The sequence below is a fragment of the Denticeps clupeoides genome, unplaced genomic scaffold (genome assembly GCF_900700375.1).
Source record: "Denticeps clupeoides unplaced genomic scaffold, fDenClu1.1, whole genome shotgun sequence".
Lineage (NCBI taxonomy): Eukaryota > Metazoa > Chordata > Actinopteri > Clupeiformes > Denticipitidae > Denticeps > Denticeps clupeoides.
Window position 1 is genome coordinate 65155 of NW_021630122.1, and position 20687 is coordinate 85841.

General features: G+C 45.7%; 2 protein-coding genes across 2 annotated transcripts; one reads left to right on the forward strand and one right to left on the reverse strand.

Annotated features, from left to right (window-relative positions):
• Positions 1–606: 606 nt before the first annotated feature.
• Positions 607–11421, reverse strand: LOC114784191 (serine/threonine-protein phosphatase alpha-2 isoform-like). The gene is made up of 7 exons (XM_028969402.1): positions 10926–11421; positions 5418–5549; positions 4118–4348; positions 3909–4013; positions 3382–3605; positions 3165–3299; positions 607–2481 (listed from the first exon to the last, which is right to left on the reverse strand). Exons 1-7 carry the CDS (start codon positions 10978–10980, stop codon positions 2371–2373), a joined length of 993 nt encoding a protein of 330 aa, XP_028825235.1. The 5' UTR covers positions 10981–11421; the 3' UTR covers positions 607–2370.
• A 2971-nt stretch (positions 11422–14392) lies between these two features.
• LOC114784190 (claudin-6-like) lies at positions 14393–16923 on the forward strand. The gene is made up of 3 exons (XM_028969400.1): positions 14393–14585; positions 15642–15774; positions 15929–16923. Exons 2-3 carry the CDS (start codon positions 15643–15645, stop codon positions 16421–16423), a joined length of 627 nt encoding a protein of 208 aa, XP_028825233.1. The 5' UTR covers positions 14393–14585; position 15642; the 3' UTR covers positions 16424–16923.
• The last annotated feature ends 3764 nt before the right edge of the window (positions 16924–20687 follow it).

Genomic DNA, 20687 nt, shown 5'->3' on the forward strand with positions numbered 1-20687 from the left:
GAAGGTCCAAAGTAGTGGAGATAAAAGCAATGACTCTTACATTATGCATGTTAAATACACGGTTACATCATAATAAGAATATTGAAATGTTCCCTTTCCGCAAACCAATTCCGCAAGCAAGTGAGCCCAACACTTTCTCTCACTGGGTGAGGTTGAGGGAAATTTCTAAAGTCAACAGTTCTTTAAAAAGGGATTTAAATAAAAATAAAAAATAAAAAAAAAAGATTAAGACTCCCCAACCCCAAAAAGGTTTAATATTGGAAAAAGTCCCCTCCGGACGCAGCCCCCAATAATCAGTCAACATTCTATGGGTGGGGTGGCCAGCCGGAGGCCTGAAACCAAAAATGATGTCAAAAGACTGGTCTTTAAAAGGTGTTGCCCTTACCTTACAATATTACAGAAGAACAAAAATAGCCATTTTCCTTGCTTACATTATAGTGTGAGTCAGCTCATCATGATAGCTCACGTTCACATTGCAGATTGTCTTTTAAAAAAAAAAAAAAAAAAAAAAAAAAAAAGGACAACCAGAACCATTTTGTGTGTGTGTGTGTGTGTGTGTAAATGGCTATTTTGGTTCAGTGAGACAATTTATATGTATCAAACATGTAAGGGCTTCAAATGAAATTTAATTAAGTTAAATTTCTTTAAAAAAATAAAAAATAAAAATTGAGGTATAGCACCTCAATACTCCCAGGGCTTTGGCATTCCCATGGAAAACACTACATTACCCACTCGAAACAATTTATACAGTAGATTTAGTGATCGTAAAAGCCTTACACACTGGAAAATGTCAACTTACTTAATGTACTTATAACGGTGAATTTAATAATGATATTCCTCTAAACAATGCAGCTGTTCACTGTACAAAGAGGTATTACAGTATTCTAATAATAATAAGAATAATAATAAAAGGACTGCTGTGTAGCTCATGGGCAACAGCAGCAGGGGGCGCTCTGACAGCACGTGGTATCGGGAGACCACGGTAACAACCCAACAACGATGCAGAATAGCGGGGCTGGCGGTGTGATATGTGCCATCTGCTGTGATGAGATGCAGCATTCTGCATTTCATTCTGACTCAAGACTGGAAAATAATAAACAAAAATGCTCAAAATATGCCACATTGGAGTCCAAGTCTGGGAATGTGGGAACTGACGCTTAAATGGACCATGAAAGCGGGTAAAAATATAAACACAAGACAGGTTAAAGACCACTGAGCAGATGATGGTCAACTCTAGAACATGGAAGTGAAATGGTGGGGCAGAGGAGCCCACATGAGCAGCAGGAAATGGCGTGTTGGGGTGTAGACGCAGAACTTGTTCGGACGGAGGAGAAGTAGGGGAGAAGGTAACAGCTGGGAACAAACACAGTAAAGCAAGCTGGGGCATGTTGGATTTTTTTTTTTTTTTTTTTTTTAAATAAAAACTTCTCTTTATTTGGTCAAGGACTTGTAAAGAGACAAAAAAAAAAAAAAAAAACATGTGAAGACGTTAAAATGCCTGCTGTGATCCAAACAATGAAACAAAGATAAAATGAAAATACAAGGAAAGGAAAAAACATGATTGGGTCTAAAGATCACTGGATACGAATACGGAAGCCACCCTCTGTCTAGCCCCCTCTCTCACTGCCCATCTGTATCTGCAGTCCAGCTTAAGAAATAAAGGGTGGAGGAAAGAAAAAAAAAAAAAAAAAAAAAAAGATGCACACCAGTCATTCCTCTTGTAAAGCACAACATTCCCACCATTCCCTCTGCACTGTTTATTAACCACAGGCTTTTCCATCTAGCTGTGTGCTGACATGGAGACTGGCCTCTCCTTAAAAAGGGTCCAGGGAGACAGAGGTAAGGGCAGCGCACACACGCACAGATCAATCCTTCCACATGTTCACACACGCTCACAAAAACACACGCTCGTTTACAGCATCACATAATAAACAAAGAGAAAGAGGAAAAAAAAAAAATTCTATATAAAAAAAGATAGGTGACTGGTCCCGCTTTGGCACGTCGACCCCCGTTTAGCTGTAGGGCAAATGGGAAAAAAATTATCCAAATTCGAATAAAACTGGAAAATGGGGAACCTACAAATACTGACACAACGTCGTGGTTACAATTGTATGAATTAGTCTGGTGCTCAGTTGAAATGTTCCCTGCACTGCGGCGGCGCATCAGCGTGCAGAATCCGGCAAAGGTCCCCTTTCAGCCAAAACGGGAGTCGAGCAGCCAAAACACTGGCGGACCGCGATTAAACCCTGGGTAAAGTTTTACTGTGTGGCCGTTGGTCAGGTCGGGGAAAGGGAGGGAAGGTGGGTGGGAGGTAGAGGAACAACAGGGGTTGTGGGGGAGCGAGAAAGGGAAGGAGTTGTCCAGCGGGTGTTATTTCTTGGCTTTTCCACCCTTGGCCGAATTTCGCGGCGGTGTGACCGGACGGCCGGAGCCCATGCCTCCTCCGTAAGAGTAGAGCTTCTTATCTGCAGGCTTGAGGATCTGAAAAGCACAAGGAGAGAGGGGCATAGATAATTGTACACAGGATCTGGATATGAATCCCATTTACAGGATAAATTTCTGAATTCAGGCCATGTTACATTTTAGAATATATTTGCTGCTATTTAAAATGTTAATAATAAATACTATTCATACAGATACCTTCCTTTTCAGACAAACTGACTAAATAATTGACCAAAGGATGGGCAATATATATCAAATATATTGCAAGTGCAATGCCGTAAAAAGAGTTTATATTGTGACTATAAGGTTACACGCTTTCAAAGACATTAATTGGAGATGGACTACTTGAGATACTTGATATTTAGCATTCATAGTGATTTAGAGGACATTTCCAGGTATGGAGACACTAGCCCTACATAGACCACAAAACAGCAAAGCAGTTTTATACACAAGACAACACTATATACTCATTCTAAAAGTATACTTTATGTACAGTGAAGGAATACAGAATTCTGCAATGACCTTTTTTTTCTTTCTAAATATCGCGCCCAATAGTGGACTTTATGGAGATTGAGTTGAAGCTGAACATTTACCACACAGTTCGGCTTCGTATTCCTCTCAAGCACAGAGCATAAGAGGCTGATGCCAGCATTGCAATAGATTTGTTGGAAACCAAAAAAAAATAAATAATTTAAAAGAGCTAATAAAAGTAGTTCTGATACCTGGAAGGAGCACATAAGTGTCTCATCTACGCTCATCATGGCCCCCGCATTGTCGAACTCCCCGCAGTAGTTGGGAGCAGAAAACAGAGTCACCAGCTGTCTCTTGGCAAAGAACTCATAGCCATCTTCAACCACCTGCAGTGGAGCAGAGGACAGAATTAAACCCAGATGATTGACAGACCCCACCCCTCACCTAAAGTGATGCCTGTCTGCTGACCTGATGTGCCCTGCATATGAGGTCCATGTCATGTTTGTGCAGAAATTTGGCCACCACATCAGCACCGAAGGTGAAGGAGACTCCGCGGTCGTTCTCACCCCAGCCCATCACATCCTTGTCTGGGTCGGCCCACAGCAAGTCACACAGCAGACCCTGGTCGGGGACATCAGTAGGCCTCATGACACGCCGCACCTGCTCCATCGTCTGCAGGTCTGGAGACAGGCCTACCAACAGAACAGTGTTGTACATTTGACTTTCTCGGCAGATGATGTGAGGGCCAGATGCTCATTTAAAATACAATATTATTGTATCTTAAGTAATATATCATGTGATTATTTAATTAATATTAATCCAATTTATGACAAGGTTCTGCGGAAACCCTGTATGCATGCATGTATGCGTATGTATATATATAGGGCCTAGCTAAATCAAGTGAGCAGTAACCATGAATATAGAAAGAAAAGAAAGAATATAAAAATCAACATTAGAATCCTAACGCAATCCTAACCCAGCGTATGCACACCCACCTCCATGGCAACAGAAGATTTTCTCATCTACGATGGCAGCCACAGGTAAACAGTTGAAGCAGTCTGTAAAGGTCTTCCACAGCTTGATGTTGTACCGCCTCTTGCCTACGGGAGCAGGAAGCAGAACAGCAGGTATGAGGCATGCCTTCTCAAGTAGGCCTGTGACCAGTGTGGTAATGTACATGAGGACAAACGACATGGGTACTTACACTCATCATAAAAGCCATAGATACGGTTGATGGATGCGCACTCATGGTTGCCGCGGAGCAGGAAGAAGTTCTCGGGGTATTTGACCTTGTAGGCCAGCAGAAGACAGATGGTCTCCAGGCTTTGCTTGCCTCTGTCAACGTAGTCGCCCAGGAACAGGTAGTTACTCTCGGGTGGGAAGCCCCCATACTCAAAGAGGCGCAACAGGTCGTAGTACTGTCCATGCACGTCACCTGCAAACGAGGAACACCATGAGCACCATGTCTGAATAAACGGAACGGCGCTTCACTGGTAGCTGAACATGAGCAGGGATTAGTGGAAATGAGGGCTAAAAAATAAATAAATAAATAAAAACTATTTCTTATTGTCTATTAGGAAAACCATAAATACTCATCTCAACTTTTATTACATCTGTAACGTAAAGTTGGTAGTAGCCTAGCGCATAACACAATGGATGTCTCCAGGGGGACTGTCCCTGTCACTACTGACTGCAAGTTGGTCTGGATATGGGGGCCTGATAAAAGCAGTGTAAAATGTAAAATGGCTGCATCTGCATAAACTGCATAAAAAAAAAAATAAAAAAAACTTTCAATTGCAGACTGGAAGTGAGAGTGTTGCAGGGTCGATCTCCAGCTCAATAAAACGCTCCTTGAAGAACACCGTGGTCTGTAAGCAAACACGTTATCACGCCAGCCGTGATGGGATTTTTTTATAGATGTGGATTCAGACAGGTTTTCCCTCCGGTCGCCCATCATCTGCTGCGTTATATGGAACATTTGCTGCCGAGGCAACAGTCATAGCAACGCTGGCAGATAATCGCATTAGTAATAAAACCTGCACCCGCTGTCAAAACTCACCGGCTCAGACCCCGAGTGTCACCTTACCAAAGCGGTGTGACACCAGTGCTGCTGCATGCAACGTCATGTTTCGGAAGTAATTAACAATGGGTGGGGAGAGGAAGGAGAGAGAGAAAAAAAAAAACCCTACATGGTCTGATAAATAGGGCTAAAAATGTACAGCAGAACTCCTAGCATGCCAGAAACGCTCTCGCAACATAATGCATGGTATGTTCAATTAGGGCCTTCAAGCTGCACTTTATGATAAGTGGTTCGTTTAAGAGGCTAGATCTGGACGGGCTTGGAAGGAGTCCATTGCGGCGCAAGGAACCGGCATGGATTTCCTTTCGCTTGCGCGAGAAGCACCAGAGGGAGCTTTAATGGCTGCAGAAAGCGCCGTCAGAGGCGATTGATCTACGCCCATCGCACTGGCCTTCCCCCGGGCGTCTCGTCCTGAGGGACTCACCGCAGATCTTGAGAGGCGCCTCCAGCTCCAGCAGGATTGGCTGGCTGAGGAAGATTTCCCGGGACTTGAGGCAGAGGCCGCGGATCTCGTTCTCCGTCAGCTGTACATTCTTCCCTGGCCGAGAGCCCTTAACTGTAAAAATAAGGCAAAAATAAATACGATTAGGAGCGACCGACACCTCAACAATGGTCACTGGGGGAACCAAAAAATGTAAAACTCTGATCTGTGGCTTCAAAGCACATCAGATGTCTGAAACCCATTTTTTTTTTTTTTTTTCTGGACACAAAAGGAAGCAGAAAGCTGCCAGGTGCTGCTTTTATCTGCATACAGTCTCTCCACAATAGAGAGAGAGAGAGAGAGAGAGAGAGAGAGAGAGAGAGAGAGAGAGAGAGAGAGAGAGAGAGAGAGAGTGTGTGAGCGAGCACACTGAAACCCGGGCAGCTCTTGCGCAGGGCAAACCGAGCCGCGGCGCTGATGTAATGGGAGTGGAGCCCCGGAAAAAAGCCAGAGCAGCTGGATACGCTTTATGACGATGATCATGAAGAGATCCAGAGCGACTACTGCGGCTCGGGCCCAAACGAACAGAAGAAAACTGAGGCGGAGCCGCGTGCAGCACCTCCCATCCGTGCCTCGTTCTTTCTGGACTTTAACGTAGATTCAATCGCTTGGAATATTACACCGCAAACTAATAAAGAGAGAACTTCCTCCGTAGGCGCCAGAATAAACCATTTGTTCAATTAAACTACTGCTCCAGATTACCTGAAAGGAAAGTTCCACATTTCTTACACACATGAATCCCGATGTATAATTACGAAGCAGGGTAACAAACTGAGAACTTCTGTCTACGAGCGGCGAAGTGAAGGGAAGCGAGCCGAGCGGCGCTGGAACAGGAGTAATGTGGTCACGTGGGTCGGAGCGAGGCTTGTGGGCGTGGAGCAGGGAGCGGCCGCGCATCACTGCAGGTCCTCCTCAGGTCGATACACGGCCAGATGAAAATATAAGACCTCCTCCGGCCCTCCACTCGTCACCTACGGCTGCGTTTCTACTCGCGTGACTCACGCAGGCGGCCGGTTACGCGAGGCGGTGGGCGGTGGAACCGGGAGAGTCGTGGTGGCAACGCCCGTTCCAGCCCACAGCCCCTCTTCTCCCTGCTGCCAACGAGTCTTATACCCCCCCCCTTTCTACATCTGTATGGGCACGAGAAGCCTGGTGTGCTTCACAATTCAATTTTGATTATGATAAATCGTGATCAAATCAACACTGGCGGGGATAACATTTAATATCCATGTGGATCTGGACGAAATCGGCCTTGTGCTCCAATATTCTTGGTTCAGTCTGCCAGGAGTGTGAGTGACTAATTGCCACGCCCATGGTTCGTGACATGGCCCTGAGAACAAGTGCATGCTGGGAAAGCATGCCGTGAAGTGATTGGTCACTAGGGGGGGACCATGGGACAATAAATCAATGTAGTAAAACGTATGGCGCTCCCTATTCTATTGATAACTTAGTATTCTACGTGAACCTATGGCAGGTTCCTGCTGAATGTTGAAGGAGCGGAAGGACTGAGAAAGGGATGAAAATTACAGCCATTTCAGACGTAGTTGTGCTGTTTTTTTTTTTTGCTAGTTAAATCTGCACTTTGAGCCGTTTTTCATGCTGCTAGCGATGACGTTAACGCAATTTTTTACATGTTCTATTTACAGTCACAGTTCACGTTCCGGACAGAACCGTGAAGCGGTGGAGCCCTTGAGCTTGCCGAGGGGGGGGAAAGTGGGTATAAATAGGGCCACGTTTCGCTTTAAACCGGGATTAGGGCCGGCTAAAGCCCTGACAGCGCTTACCCTAAAGTTAGCCGGGGGTGGGGTCAATAAGCGTCAGCGAGCTTAGCACTGTGGTGGGTCAAAGGGCTTTATAAGAGGGAGGGCAGAAACGCGGCATTCGCCACACGGTCGCTGCCCGTCGCAACTTACAGAGGTTGTCCCGCAGCACTTTATAGAATACTCGGCTGCATTTAGTAAGACTGCGAGTAAAAACAGCCATTTCTATTAATAGGTGATCATTTGTGGAGCCTTAATAATGAGGACCTCTAATAAATCCACACACACACACACACACACTCTTCTGCAGATCAAGGTGGCGGCAGGCCCAGAGTAATCCCGACAGGAGCTACACGCCGTTCCGCATAATTGGTTTGGTCCGCACACGGCAAATCACAAGGTCAGCCACGTGGCGAAGCCGGGCACCTACAGCACAAAACCAGCAGGACATCATCAACGGCGCTTCACGCGCAAGCGTCTCCAGGCTGGGTGAGAAGCAATATCAAAAGTTGCATTGTTTAAGGTTCCTTCTCCAGAACAGCGTTAGGCCCCGCGTCCTATTTATCAGTATCCATAGCAACACCGCACAGGGTTTTTTGTTTTTCGGAACGCCCTGGAAAAGAAGTTTGATATCATTCACAGTAATTATGGAGTATTTTCTCATCACCTATAATTAACAATCGCTTAAAAATAAAAAATAAAAATACCTCCAGTGGCCCATTTTCATGTCTTTTTTGGGGGACTAGACAACAGCCCTTATTTAGCCCAAAGAGAAAGCGGCGCGCTCCGAGCGGGTGAAAACCAGGTTGGAGTTACATAACAGGATGTATAAATACGACCATCATCTGGCTTGTTTATTCTGCCCCATGCCTGGCAGACCGTCCTTATCGCAGCCTGACCCGCTTGGACAGAAAATCCCATCTTGCCGGCAAACGCTCGTGGGCCGTTTGCACGTAGAGTACAATAACGACGTGCCGGACAGCAGCTCTGCTGGTTTGCTGCCAAAAATTTTGTCCAGAATCAAGTCGACAAAAGAGCAAAGCCCCATGCTAGCACTGATCAAGTTGTAATCATCTACAGTTTATTCATGTTATATTCATCTAGTTTAAATAGGAAATGGAACTTCAGCTGACAGGAAGTCAAACATTCAACCAACATTTAATCAGCACGGGAGGAGCAGCACAACGAACACGGGGCGAAACAGTTTAATATTATTAACCCGGTTTACACCTCACACCAAGACTCTGGCACTTTTACACTAATTACGTACGATTTACTTTCATTTAGAGTGACTAATGGTTTTGCATTGATCCGATTATATTTTATGGTATTTGTTCCACAAGCACCAATTGCATCTGAAGCATCGATTTTTAAGACCAAATAAACCAAAAGAACCAAGCACTGAGGCTCATTGACTTCCAAATGCTGATATGTATGTTCAAACATAACCAGAAACACACACACACACACACACACACACAGTGTACAGGATGCAACACCAAACAATTCTATAGGAAGCCCTACTGCGCACACTTTAAACCGCTCCAAAGGTGCAGCGCAGCTCATAGGCTAACTGAAGCCTCGTCAGCTAAGCTGTGGACACACACACACCAGCCAAAGCCGGGGATTAACGGTGCATGCTGCAGTTCCAGGCCCTCTTGTTACGCAACACACACTTAACAAGTGGATCAGACATTTGATTACCTGCTTGCTCTGTTATTTTTTTTTTCTTTCTTTCTTTCGGCAGTCACCCAGCTACTGTACCCCAGGGTTGCTATGGGGCAGCACTTAAAAATAAATAAAAAAATAATAAAATGGCAGCGGATCGGTGGGTCGCTGCAGCAATGAGGCTAAAACTCAGACAGATAACGAGGATAAAACAGTCGAAAATAAATATTCCATTATGAAATAAACAAATAATAAAAAAAAAAAAACGTAACAATAGCCGGCGCAGACTTTATTTGTAAGATACTGCAATACTGTTCAAAAGAAAAATGTTAATCCAATTACAAACCTGAAAAAAGGCAGATTAATAATAAAACAGGAAGTGGTAAGGGCACGCATCTACACTTCGGCCTAAGTCTCATCCTACCTTGACTATAAAAGGACAATGCGAGTCATTATGTGAGGTTAAATTTGCAAAGCATGGGTCCATGGGAGCGTTATGAGAAGTGTCGCATGCAGGGCTTCCAACTGGCCCAATACACACTTGATGGGCAGCGATAGTAGACTTTGAGGCTGACATCACGTCTAGCATGGCCTACTTTTAAGATCGGTGAGTCCAGCTTTGCATGCATCCAGTCTAGTCCACAAGTTCACGAGTTTAAACAAGCGAGAACATGCAATGTGCAGAGCTGACGGGAATTGATGTAAACTGCTTACAAAACACGCTATGGTTAAGACAACCACAACCATAAATATGCACACATCGTTCACACGTGGTTCTGAAACTTGCACAAGTTGACTTCACTTATAATTGCCTCCTATTTAATATCGATTACATTGGCATATGGGTCTTAGTACTGGTACTTGGGGAACCAAATATTTTCATACTGAGCTCCTCAAAACCATTGGGACTGTTATACCATATAAACCTAGTATCTAATGGCAGGACTATCCTACTCTGTGAGTGAGAAATAGACTAAAACCTTGCATCATTTTTTGCACCCCTCTGGCGGTGCAAAAAAAACAAGGGGAATATGACCCCCCCCATCTAATGGTTAAGCAACACAAACCAAGGGAGATGTGAAGAACACACAGGAAATTCCAAATCAGATACCTGGGATTCGCAATATAATACCACTTTAGTGTCAAAATGCCCCAAAAGCCCTAAAATCTGGTCTAAATCACCCATCTTGTGGACTCCAGTTACCAAAGTGCCTAAACAGGCGATTTGGAGCAGCATGAAAACGCAGGATCCCAACCTCACTGCTCCAAACCAGGGCAGTGGTGACGCCGACGCCTCAGCAGGACCTAAAATGATTCTAATGAACAATTACAGCGTTTTCACGGGGAAATCTTGCTTTAACAAAGAAGAGACGCCATAAGCTTGAAAAGCGGCACTATATTACGTTTTATAATTTTGTAGATGCATCGCTGCCTTTGCAAGACGCACAGTCACGTGCACGACGTCTTTGCTTAATTGTCTTATTCTGCTGACGCGGTGGCTTCTAAAGATAATAATGTTCAATTGCAGCTCCCGAAAAAAACACCTTCGTCAAAAAAACAAAATTGCATTAAACAATACGGTCCGGGGTAAAGAAAAAGCAGCGCTAAATCTACATGATCTTCAGTGTTTAACCCCGGACAGCAGGGCGTCTCTGTGCTCGACAACCTTTCACGGACGTCCAGTATTCGCCTGCTAATAACGTGGCTTTTGTATATCTGGAACACATATTTACACACACACACCTCGACTGCGAACCACGCTGTTCTCCTATCGAACGCGTCGAGGTAAAAGGACTTAGCAACGCGGCTAACGTTAACCGGTGCGCTAGCGATGTTAGCCAAGATGTTAGCATGTAAGGCAAACCACTAGCCGGCTAACTCTTTACTTTGCGCCGACAAACACCAGCCCTCAAGTTCTTTTTATTAAAAAAAAAAACATTTCCGTCGACGAAAGAACGCCCAACACGACCAGAACACCGGCGGTTTGCGCGCGAAGGGCCGGGAGCCCGCGAGGTCCTCTCACCTTCCAGGAGACGCTGTATGATGGAGTCGATGTTTAACTTGTCCGGCTCCGCCATTTTACACGATTCTCTGAAGGCTTTCTCGGGCACTCGGGCGTCTTTTTTCTAGATCGGTCAAACTAAGGCCCCAACCCAAGACGGGCGAAATATACAAAAAGCGGGTTTCCTGTCAAATTGCAGGTTTATTACTGGCTATATTTCCTTTCGCGTTTGGTTGTTAGCTGCCTCGTTAGCTCTGTACGGCTAGCAGGCTAAATCACCCAGAGCGGTTAGCTTAATGTCTGGTCTCAAGATAGCTACCCGTATTACTTATATACATATACGCGTACCACACACTTCGTTGTGTTGTATATAAAATAAAAAAAACCGCTCAACTAATCTTGTTCTGGTTACTCGGTCCCTTCGATCCTCCCCCGCTCGCGTTATCGTCCGTTCCCCTCTTCCCCTACGGAACCTGAAAAAAGGCCCTGGCTATTCAGAAACGACACCAAGCGAGGAAAAGGCATTATGCGTTTTTTTTTTTTTTTTTTTTTTTCTTTCACGCGTTTCGTAACCCGATTGGTTGGCTTTGATAATTTAAATCCCCATGAGCGATTCCTATTGGCCGTGCGTACGTCGATCCCACTGTGAAACCCCGCCTTAGACCGTACTTCATTACGTCACGTTCACTGGAGAGGGAGGGGTGGTGACGCGATTTAGTTTTAGATTGCAATGATTTTGGACAAAAATAATATATTTTATAATGTTCCAAACACGCTCCAGTTTATGTATATTAAGATGCCATTTGAAAAGTTATATTTGGATGTATGTTTGGATCACACGTTTTACGTGTGAAGAAGGTGGCGTGCTTGAATCCACACAAAAACGAAACCTTTCAACCTGATTAAATCAGCTAAATGGCGCCCTCAAGTTATGACCTGTTGGCATTGCATTTTCCCGGTACGAACCGAGATTAAACGGGTTGGCATCCAAACCGCTAAGGAAGGCTGCCATGGCAACAGAATCGACGTTGAAGGCACGCGGTGTTTTCCAGTTCTACGTCTTTCCCAAATGAAAAAAACATATATATATATATATATATACACACACACACACACACACACACACACACACACACACACACACACACACTTTATTTTTGACTTCTTGGAGCCTTTAGGCAATGAAATGCATGTTTTCACTTTTTCTTGTTTCTACTCTTAAATGAAATGTACATTTGGTAGATGCCCTTTTCCAGAGCGATTTACAACGTGCTTCCAATGTTACCACGATGAAGTGATCAGTTCTGGTTCAATAGGACCCCCAACTATGAATACAATCTTATTATTCACTCTGTTGTAGTTTCTATACATAAGTCAGACAATAAGAAGGTTACAAGTTCATCTAAATATTGTCTAAAGAGGAAGTTGTCGTTTGAAAAATCTCAGTGACTGAGCTGTTCTGACCTCAAGGGGAAGTTCATTCCACCACCGAGGGGCCAAGACGGAGAAGAGTCAGAGTACCTTCAGAGATGGAGGGACCAGGCGAGCAGTACTGGAGGCTCGGAGTATATGAGGTGCAGTGCGAGGTGTAATAAGGAGGGAGCGTAGCAGAGGGGTGGTGTGGGAGAATTTGGGAAGGTTGTAGAGGTCGATGGTATATAGAGATAGATCAGCTAGAAGGGAGTTACATTAATCCAGTCTTGAGATTACTAAGGACTGAACAAGTGTCTGGGTGGCCTGTGTTGATAGATAAGGACGGATTCGTCTGATATTGTAGAGAAGGAATCTACATGAGCGGGAAAGATTGCCGATGTGAGTCGAGAAGGAGAGTTGGTTGTCTATTGTTACTCCAAGGTTGCGGGCAGTGTAGAAGTTTGCAATGCAGCCACTGCAAAACACAGGTATGAATCCACAATTTGTTTGCTTCTGTGTATTTTCCTAACAACATATTGTAATTTGATGAATTCCCAAAAACATGGACATTAATGTTTGGGGGATTGGAGACACATTTGTACATCCCACACTGAAGGTTTTCAGCGTCATATTATAGACTTAAGAAAACCGCACATTCTACCGCCTGGGTACACGGGGAGGGTTGTGTCAGGAAGGTTCATTCAGCATAAAACCTTTTTTTAAACTATATATAGTTTAAACCTAAAAGGACTTCAGAACAGGGGTCACCAACCCTGGTCCACAGCTTAGATCTTTCCATGTGCCACCACGCCTGGTTCAACTCAAGAACTGGGTGAGCTAATGAAGGAAAACACAAACACGTGCAGGACAAGTGCCTTCCAGGACCAGGGTTGGTGACCACTACTTCAGAAAGTGCCTCACATTTTGAGAAGGAGGTAGGAAGGGTGAAGTTATTGCCATTGTGAAACACTGCCCCCAATGAAATGTGTTTAGAAATTTGTCCTCTGCTTTTAACCCATCCCCCATAGTGAGCAGTGGGCAGCCATGAAAGTCGCCCGGGGAGCAGTGTGTGGGGACAGTGCTTTGCTCAACCTTGGAACCTTGGCTTTGGGATTCTTTGGGATTCGAACCCAGAACCGATTAATCAGAACCAGGACCCGCTATTCCACCACTGTCCCAGTTCCTATGCCCTTTCAATCGTAAATGTTTTGGGGTAAACCTTTAATTCATTTGTTATGTCCAGTTTTTGCAACCCAAGATGCAAAGTTTCCAAGAAATTTCTAAGAATATAATTTGATACTATGAGAGACCATTTGCCAAACCCAGAAACTGTTAGTCAGACATGCCTCAAGGCCTTGCTGACGTATACCGATCACCCTCCCCAAATAGCACCCCTATCCTTTCCCACGTCAAGTTTCGACAGATCAGGCAGAGGCCCAAGAGGAGTCTTGTTTAAAGAAAAATCATGGAAAATGGGAATGTGTGATTCACAGTCCCACCCAGTGACTGCCATGATACTGGAACGTTATGTTCAGTGTTTTAATTGATGTTCGGATATTGTGTGCTGATCTAATTACTTTTGATATTCTATTAAAGAAGATATATGAAGACCTGCAATTGAAATGCTCTCAGCACGTAAAACCAGTGTTTTAGGTAATCAAGCCACTAGATTTTGGCAAAAAATAAATATCAAACAATTATATAAAAAAACAATTTATTGCCCTCTTACCCTCTTAAACATTCAGTCTGTACTGCCCTTTAACGAAATATATAGTTTGCATTTGAAGAGTTTAAAGGTCTTAATTTAATAAAGGTCTTAATTTAAAATAAAAATGTATAAGTGGGCGAAATTAGTGACACACAGCAAAAGGATAATAATTTTGTCTTGATTATGTAATTTTTGTACTCATTGGAAAAAAATTCAACTAATAACCCAGCCCTATTGGATACAATATTTGTACTGTATATGACATTTCATCAGACACATCATTTATTCAGTTATGAACGACAAAAAAAGAAACATTTTCCACTGGAAATGCCATATACTCTCTTTGGCGAGGAAAACAGGGAGCAACAGGACAAGTCCAGTCTCGCCATGATGTACATCTATCGCTTACCCCCAGACACACCCTAACACCACACTGCGCATTCCTTTAAAAGACCCAGCGACACCCCTTCCCTCGACAGTGCACTGCAGAAGAGAGGCACGCGACACAGTCAGGACTTCACAAAGAGTCTCCCACCAAGACAAAAGGGCCACATTTGGAGGTAAGGAACTCTTTATGCAAATAGAAAATATATTAAAAAGATCTATATATTTAAATTGCTACAACTTATGGTTAAAATGTCATTTTGAAAACGGTGGCTTTTTAGCACAATAGGCACCTATTTATAATGGGTAAAGCAAAGGAAAACTTGAAGTACTAACGTATTTAAAAGATGTTCATCATCTCTTATGTCTGGGTGATGATGTACTAATTATCTGGGTTTTTTTCTCTAACATGCTATTCAGACATTAAGTTATATTTTTTGTAACCATAACATTACAACAGTAAATTTTAGTCTTAAAAAGTCTTAAAACATCCGACAGGCCAAATATATTTTCACACTTGGTCAAAAATAAGAGTTGCCTTTCACAGCGAAATAAAAAATTCTATTTAATCAATTACTTTTTTTGTGTCCTTCCTACTTCTATATTAACAAAACAACTAAAAACTACATTATTATGTGAATAGTTTTTTAAAATGATGTATACACTTTTCTATACTGTACAAGGAACTAAGGAATATTTGAATGAAAGGGAATTGCTGGACACGGGTCAGCCATGAGAAATATGGTGAAATATGGGAATGTGAACGGATTAGATGGGTGCAAGATTTGATCTGATTCCACAAACATCCCTGGCTTGGGAGTGGCCCCCTTTCAGCAGGAGGGAGCTGCAGGTGGAGGTGTGAGACTGGGCATGACTCGGCTTGAACGTAGCCCCGAGCGGAGCTTTGCTGTTGTCTCTGTACCCGTAGCTCAGAGCTATGAATTCATGTAGAGGCCTGTCGGCGGTGAACTCCGACTCACGTAGTGTTTTGCATGCTCGCAGGTTATTATTAAATGTTAACCATTTACAACAAACATGTTGTTTTTCTTTCCTTGTCTACTCTTCAAATAAAAAATTCCCAAAATGGGTTGCATCATTGTGCATAACTGTAATTATTGTCTCAAAATGTATAATGGCTGCAGAGCATTAAGCAATGTTCTCCAGCAGTGGAGGCAGCAGAGCATTGCTGGCATTGAGCTTTTGACTTGATCTTGTCCTCTCCTGTCTTCCAGCATGGCTTCCTCTGGCATACAGATCGTGTGTGTTGCCCTGACGGTCCTGGGATTGGTCGGTGCGATAATCACCTGCATCCTGCCTCAGTGGAAAGTGTCTGCATTCATAGGAGACAACATAGTGACAGCGCAGGTACAGACTTTCCAACCATCAGCAGATGCAGAGCATGGTTCAGAGATGATTCTGCAAATGTACCTGCAAAGCTAACAGCTAAACTATAGTTACTTGATGTTCCTCTACTTTTCTGTAAGTTGTGTAATTCCAACTGTTTTCCTTCAATCCATAGAGCACATATGAAGGCATCTGGAAGTCATGTGTGGTGCAGAGCACTGGGCAGCAGCAGTGCAAAGACTACGATTCCCTGCTGGTCTTGAGCTCCGACCTACAGGCGTCACGTGCCATGACGATCGTATGCTGCCTCCTCAGCGGCCTCGCCCTCCTCATCATCTTCGCCGGCTCCGACTTTACCACCTGCGTGCAGAACGAAGACATCAAGCCCAAGATCTGCTTGGCGGGTGGCATCATGCTGCTGGTTGCCGGCCTTTTGATCATCATCCCTGTGAGCTGGGTGGCCAATCAGGTGGTGCAGAACTTCAACAACGTCTTAGTCGCGCAGGCGCAGAAGAGAGAGCTGGGCGCCTGCATCTTCATCGGCTGGGGCTCCGGCGTGCTCATGCTGCTGGCCGGAGGCCTGCTCTGCTGTTTCAGCCGTGGATCCAGAGGATCCAGCACCACCGTCAAGTACTCCACCCACCCCTCTGCCCCCAAGAACTACGTCTAGATCCAGGCAGGGATTAGTTATGAAAGGATGGAAATGGTGGGACAGAGAGTAGGAGTCGTTGCTTCCTAGATCCTCCCTAGGGGGCAGCGTCTCACACTCGATTCACTGGGTCGTGTAATTAACGCTTAGCTGATACATGGTGGTGGGGTCTCCTTGTCTGTAATCAAACTTCAAAATGATGGAGAGGTCAGGTGATCCAGTAATACTCAGGTTTTTGAAGCATTTCAGGTGTAACATGTCATGTGGAAGGTAGATGTTGTACATGAATTTCAGGCAACTCACTGTGTAATGGCCAATGTAACTACTGTACTTGTCTATAATACTTACGTTAATCAATTGTTTAATTGCTTCTGATTGCTTTTTAGTCGAACACACTGTTAGTTTCTGTTTTACTACCCTAACGTTTGTAGATGTACAATTTGATTGGAACAAAATTGTGCATCAGGTATATGTACTAAAAAGATTTTTTTGTAATAAAAGTTTTTTTTTTATGTTGTCAACATGCATATGCACTTCAAAGGGTGGAAGGGGTCTTCAAAAACAGACAAAACATGAGCAGAATAAAAATAACATACAGATATATAAAATATAGATTAAATGTATATATAATTTTAGCTCCCACACAAAGCCCCACGTGTGTCTCGTCCGTGAGCTGATGGTGGAAGGAAGCGCAGAGGTGGGACATTTTATTAATCATTCCACATAAAATGTTGTAGCCTCCGAATGGCGCTCAGAAGCGCCTTTTAACCACCTTGCTGTCATGCAGATTGGTGCCAGGTGAGTCTCCAGCTGAACCCTATCGTGACAGAGCCCCCCCTCCACGGGCTACGTCCTCAGAGCCCAAGCACCACCATCAGTGGAGGAGGTGGGGTGGACAGCGACAACCACAGGGTTCCTTCCCTAGCCTATGCTTACACATTTTCCTTCACACTTCCCTCCTTTTGATCATGCTATGATCACAAAAATGGGCAAAAATGTTTTAATGTAAATTGATAAGTAAATAATAATACTAGAAACATCAAAGTGTACCACACCAGCAAGGGTTTAAGGTAACTTATCAGAGGCAGTCGCATGAAAAACAAGGTAACAAGATATAGAAATGATATGTCTGTGCTGTCCTCATCTGAGGAGTAAGAGTCAGAGCAGGATACATCATTATGTACAATAGCTTCATCATTGTCATAATGGGTCTGTTGGTGAAGTTGACAGTAGAGAAGATGGAGAAGACTTTTTTTTACCTATGGCGGTATCGATTAATCTGACTAACAACGCTCTAATTCAGGGGATACAGCAACCACCACAGAGGAGAATACGGCGCAGGTTCCTGACATTAGATAATAGGAAACGGGACATCGGTACCACTACTATAAGCCCATAAGTAAAACAACCAACAGTAACTATGTAGGGGCATGCCGGGCGGCACCAGGCTTGTCTCTGTTTAGTTCACAGTTATAAGTAGGTTTCGTCCAGAAGGTGTCAGGTTATGTAGGGGACTGTTGCGCCCAATCAGTAGTAGTGTAGAAGCTCCAATCATATCAGGGAGGATCTGCTACTAGGGTGGACAAGGACATGTGCAGTTGCTCATATTGGGCTTAAGGAGAGGGCAGAGTTGGTGGGGGCAGGGGTGGGGCTGGGTGTCGGCTTGTCGAAGTGTTCATGCCACAAAAGGATGCGGAGCATAATAATGAGGTTGATGAGGAGAAAACAGCACATGGTTCCTCTCAGGGAGGCGAAATATATGCGAAAGGGATGCCAGGGGCGAGGTTGATCCATGATGAGTTGAGTTGGTGACTTGGCACGCCACATGTTGCAGTAAGGACACAGATTTCCTTACTGATCTTGCTCGGGTGCGCTGTCTGCTTGAGTTGGAGGACCTTCTGGTGGATCCACATGGCTCTCTCTGCAATCTTGACTGCAGTATGAGTTGTCAGCAGGATCTGGAAGGGTCCCATCCAGTGTTGATGGTTCCACTTTTGCCTCCGAAAGCTTTTAATTAAGACGAAGTCTCCTGGCTGAAAGTGATGGAGTTGGATCTCAGCTGGCTGTGGAAGGGCAACAACAACTGGGAAAGACGTTTGTTGAGAGACACGCAATAGGTTAACATGTCATTCTCACACAGGGCGGTGTTCAGTGTTAGGTGGCGTTGCAAACAAGATTTAATATGGACTCAAGCCAACTCTGTTTCTTTTTCTCATGCTCATGTACATCAGGACAAGAGGTTGCGCTTTAACCCAATTAAGACCAGTGTCAGCACTGCATTTAGCCAGTTTGTTTTTTAATGTGCCATTCTCTATTTCTACTGTAGTGAGTTGAGTGGAAGAAGCAGAGTGTGCCTGAACCTGAGTCTAAAGAGGAAGTGGTGAACGTGCTGCAGTCTTTGCAGCTGCATCCGCCATTGCATTTTCAGGAAAGAGTGGTTCCTGACTGTTATACATCATGAAAAACATGCATAGAGAATGAAAATAATAATGTCAAAGACATTTTTTGAGCGGTGTAGAAGCAACAGTAATATCAAACTTGCGCTGGTATCCAATTGGTCCATTTGTGTAGGGGGGCGTGTCAGTCAGTGCCTCCTTCATGGGCTCAACTAGGCAAACACCATGTTCACACTAATGATGTGCAAAAGAAACCTTTTTCGTTATTCAAATCATGATGTGTGTAGAGAAAGAGACTTTGTTCTCTCATTAGCAAGACAATATTGATCTCCGTCTGTAAATCTTTGCTTACAGGTGATCATTCATTCATTTACACACTTGGGAGAAACAGGTCTTGCACATCTATAGACATCAACACTCACTTGACTGTCCCTGTAACTACTCATTGTAAGAGCCTCTGCATAAGGACAGTTGCCGCAAATGTAAATGTGTTATTACTGAACAAATCAGTGATTCCATCATTCTAACAATTCCAGTGAACCATACGACATGATTACGTATGACATACGAAATGAATCGCTGAAAAGTTTTGTTTCTGTCACGACTACGGACTTACGGGGGAAGGAAGCGCAGAGGTCTGACATGTTGGGAAGGGGGTTTTATTAATACAAACAATAAAGAAATACAAATAAACAATGGCGCGGTGGCCGAAAACAATTTAACGTAAATAATGAACTGAAACAAACCCGTAGGCGTGTGGCGATTGCCAGAACTCAAAACACAAAACTAAATCAGGTCAAGTTCGTGCAGAGAGTTCACGAAAATGCCAGCGACCCCGAACGGGCGGAAACTTCCGGCATTTATGGGGCGTCAGGATTGGGTTCCGGTGTGGAGCCCAGCTGCAGGCAATCCTGACAGAGCCCCCCCTCCAAGGGCTACGTCCTCGGAGCCCCAACAGTACCATCAGTGGAGGCGGCGGGGCGGACGGCGGCAACCACAGGGCTCCTGCCCTGCTGTATCCTCCCCTTGGAGGACCCGGTCCCTCGGGCTGGCTCCCCGGCGTGGTCAGGCGTGGCGGCCCCGGTCCCTCGGGCTGGCTCCCCGGCGGGGTCAGGCGTGGCGGCCCCGGTCCCCTCGGGCTGGCTCCCCGGCGGGGTCAGGCGTGGCGGCCCCGGTCCTCGGGCTGGCTCCCCGCGGGGTCAGGCGTGGCGGCCCCGGTCCCTCGGGGCTGTCTCCCCGGCGGGGTCAGGCGTGGCGGCCCGGTCCCTCGGGCTGCTCCCGGCGGGTCAGGCGTGGCGGCCCCGGTCCCTCGGGCTGGCTCCCCGGCGGGGTCAGGCGTGGCGGCCCAGGTCCCTCGGGCTGGCTCCCCGGCGGGGGTCAGGCGTGGCGGCCCGGTCCCTCGGGCTGGCTCCCCGGCGGGGTCAGGCGTGGCGGCCCCGGTGCCTCGAGCTGGCTCCCCGGCGTGGTCAGGCGTGGCGGCCCCGGACCCTCGGCCTGGCTCCCCGGCGTGGTCCCGCTTGGCGGCCCCGGACCCCTCGGCCTGGCTCCCCGGCGTGGTCCCGCTTGGCGGCCCCGGACCCTCGGCCTGGCTCCCCGGCGTGGTCCCGCTTGGCTGGCCCCGGACCCTCGGCCTGGCTCCCCGGCGTGGTCCCGCATGGCGGCCCCGGAACCCTCGGCCTGGCTCCCCGGCGTGGTCCCGCATGGCGGCCCCGGACCCTCGGCCTGGCTCCCCGGCGTGGTCCCGCATGGCGGCCCCGGACTCCCGTACCTGCACACAATAATCAGGGCCGATCCATCTGGGTACATGTGGGCCCTGTCTCCACACGTCCCCTCTGACACTTCTTGTGTCACCCCCTGCACCGCGCAGGGAGATTGTCCCAGAGCCTCCG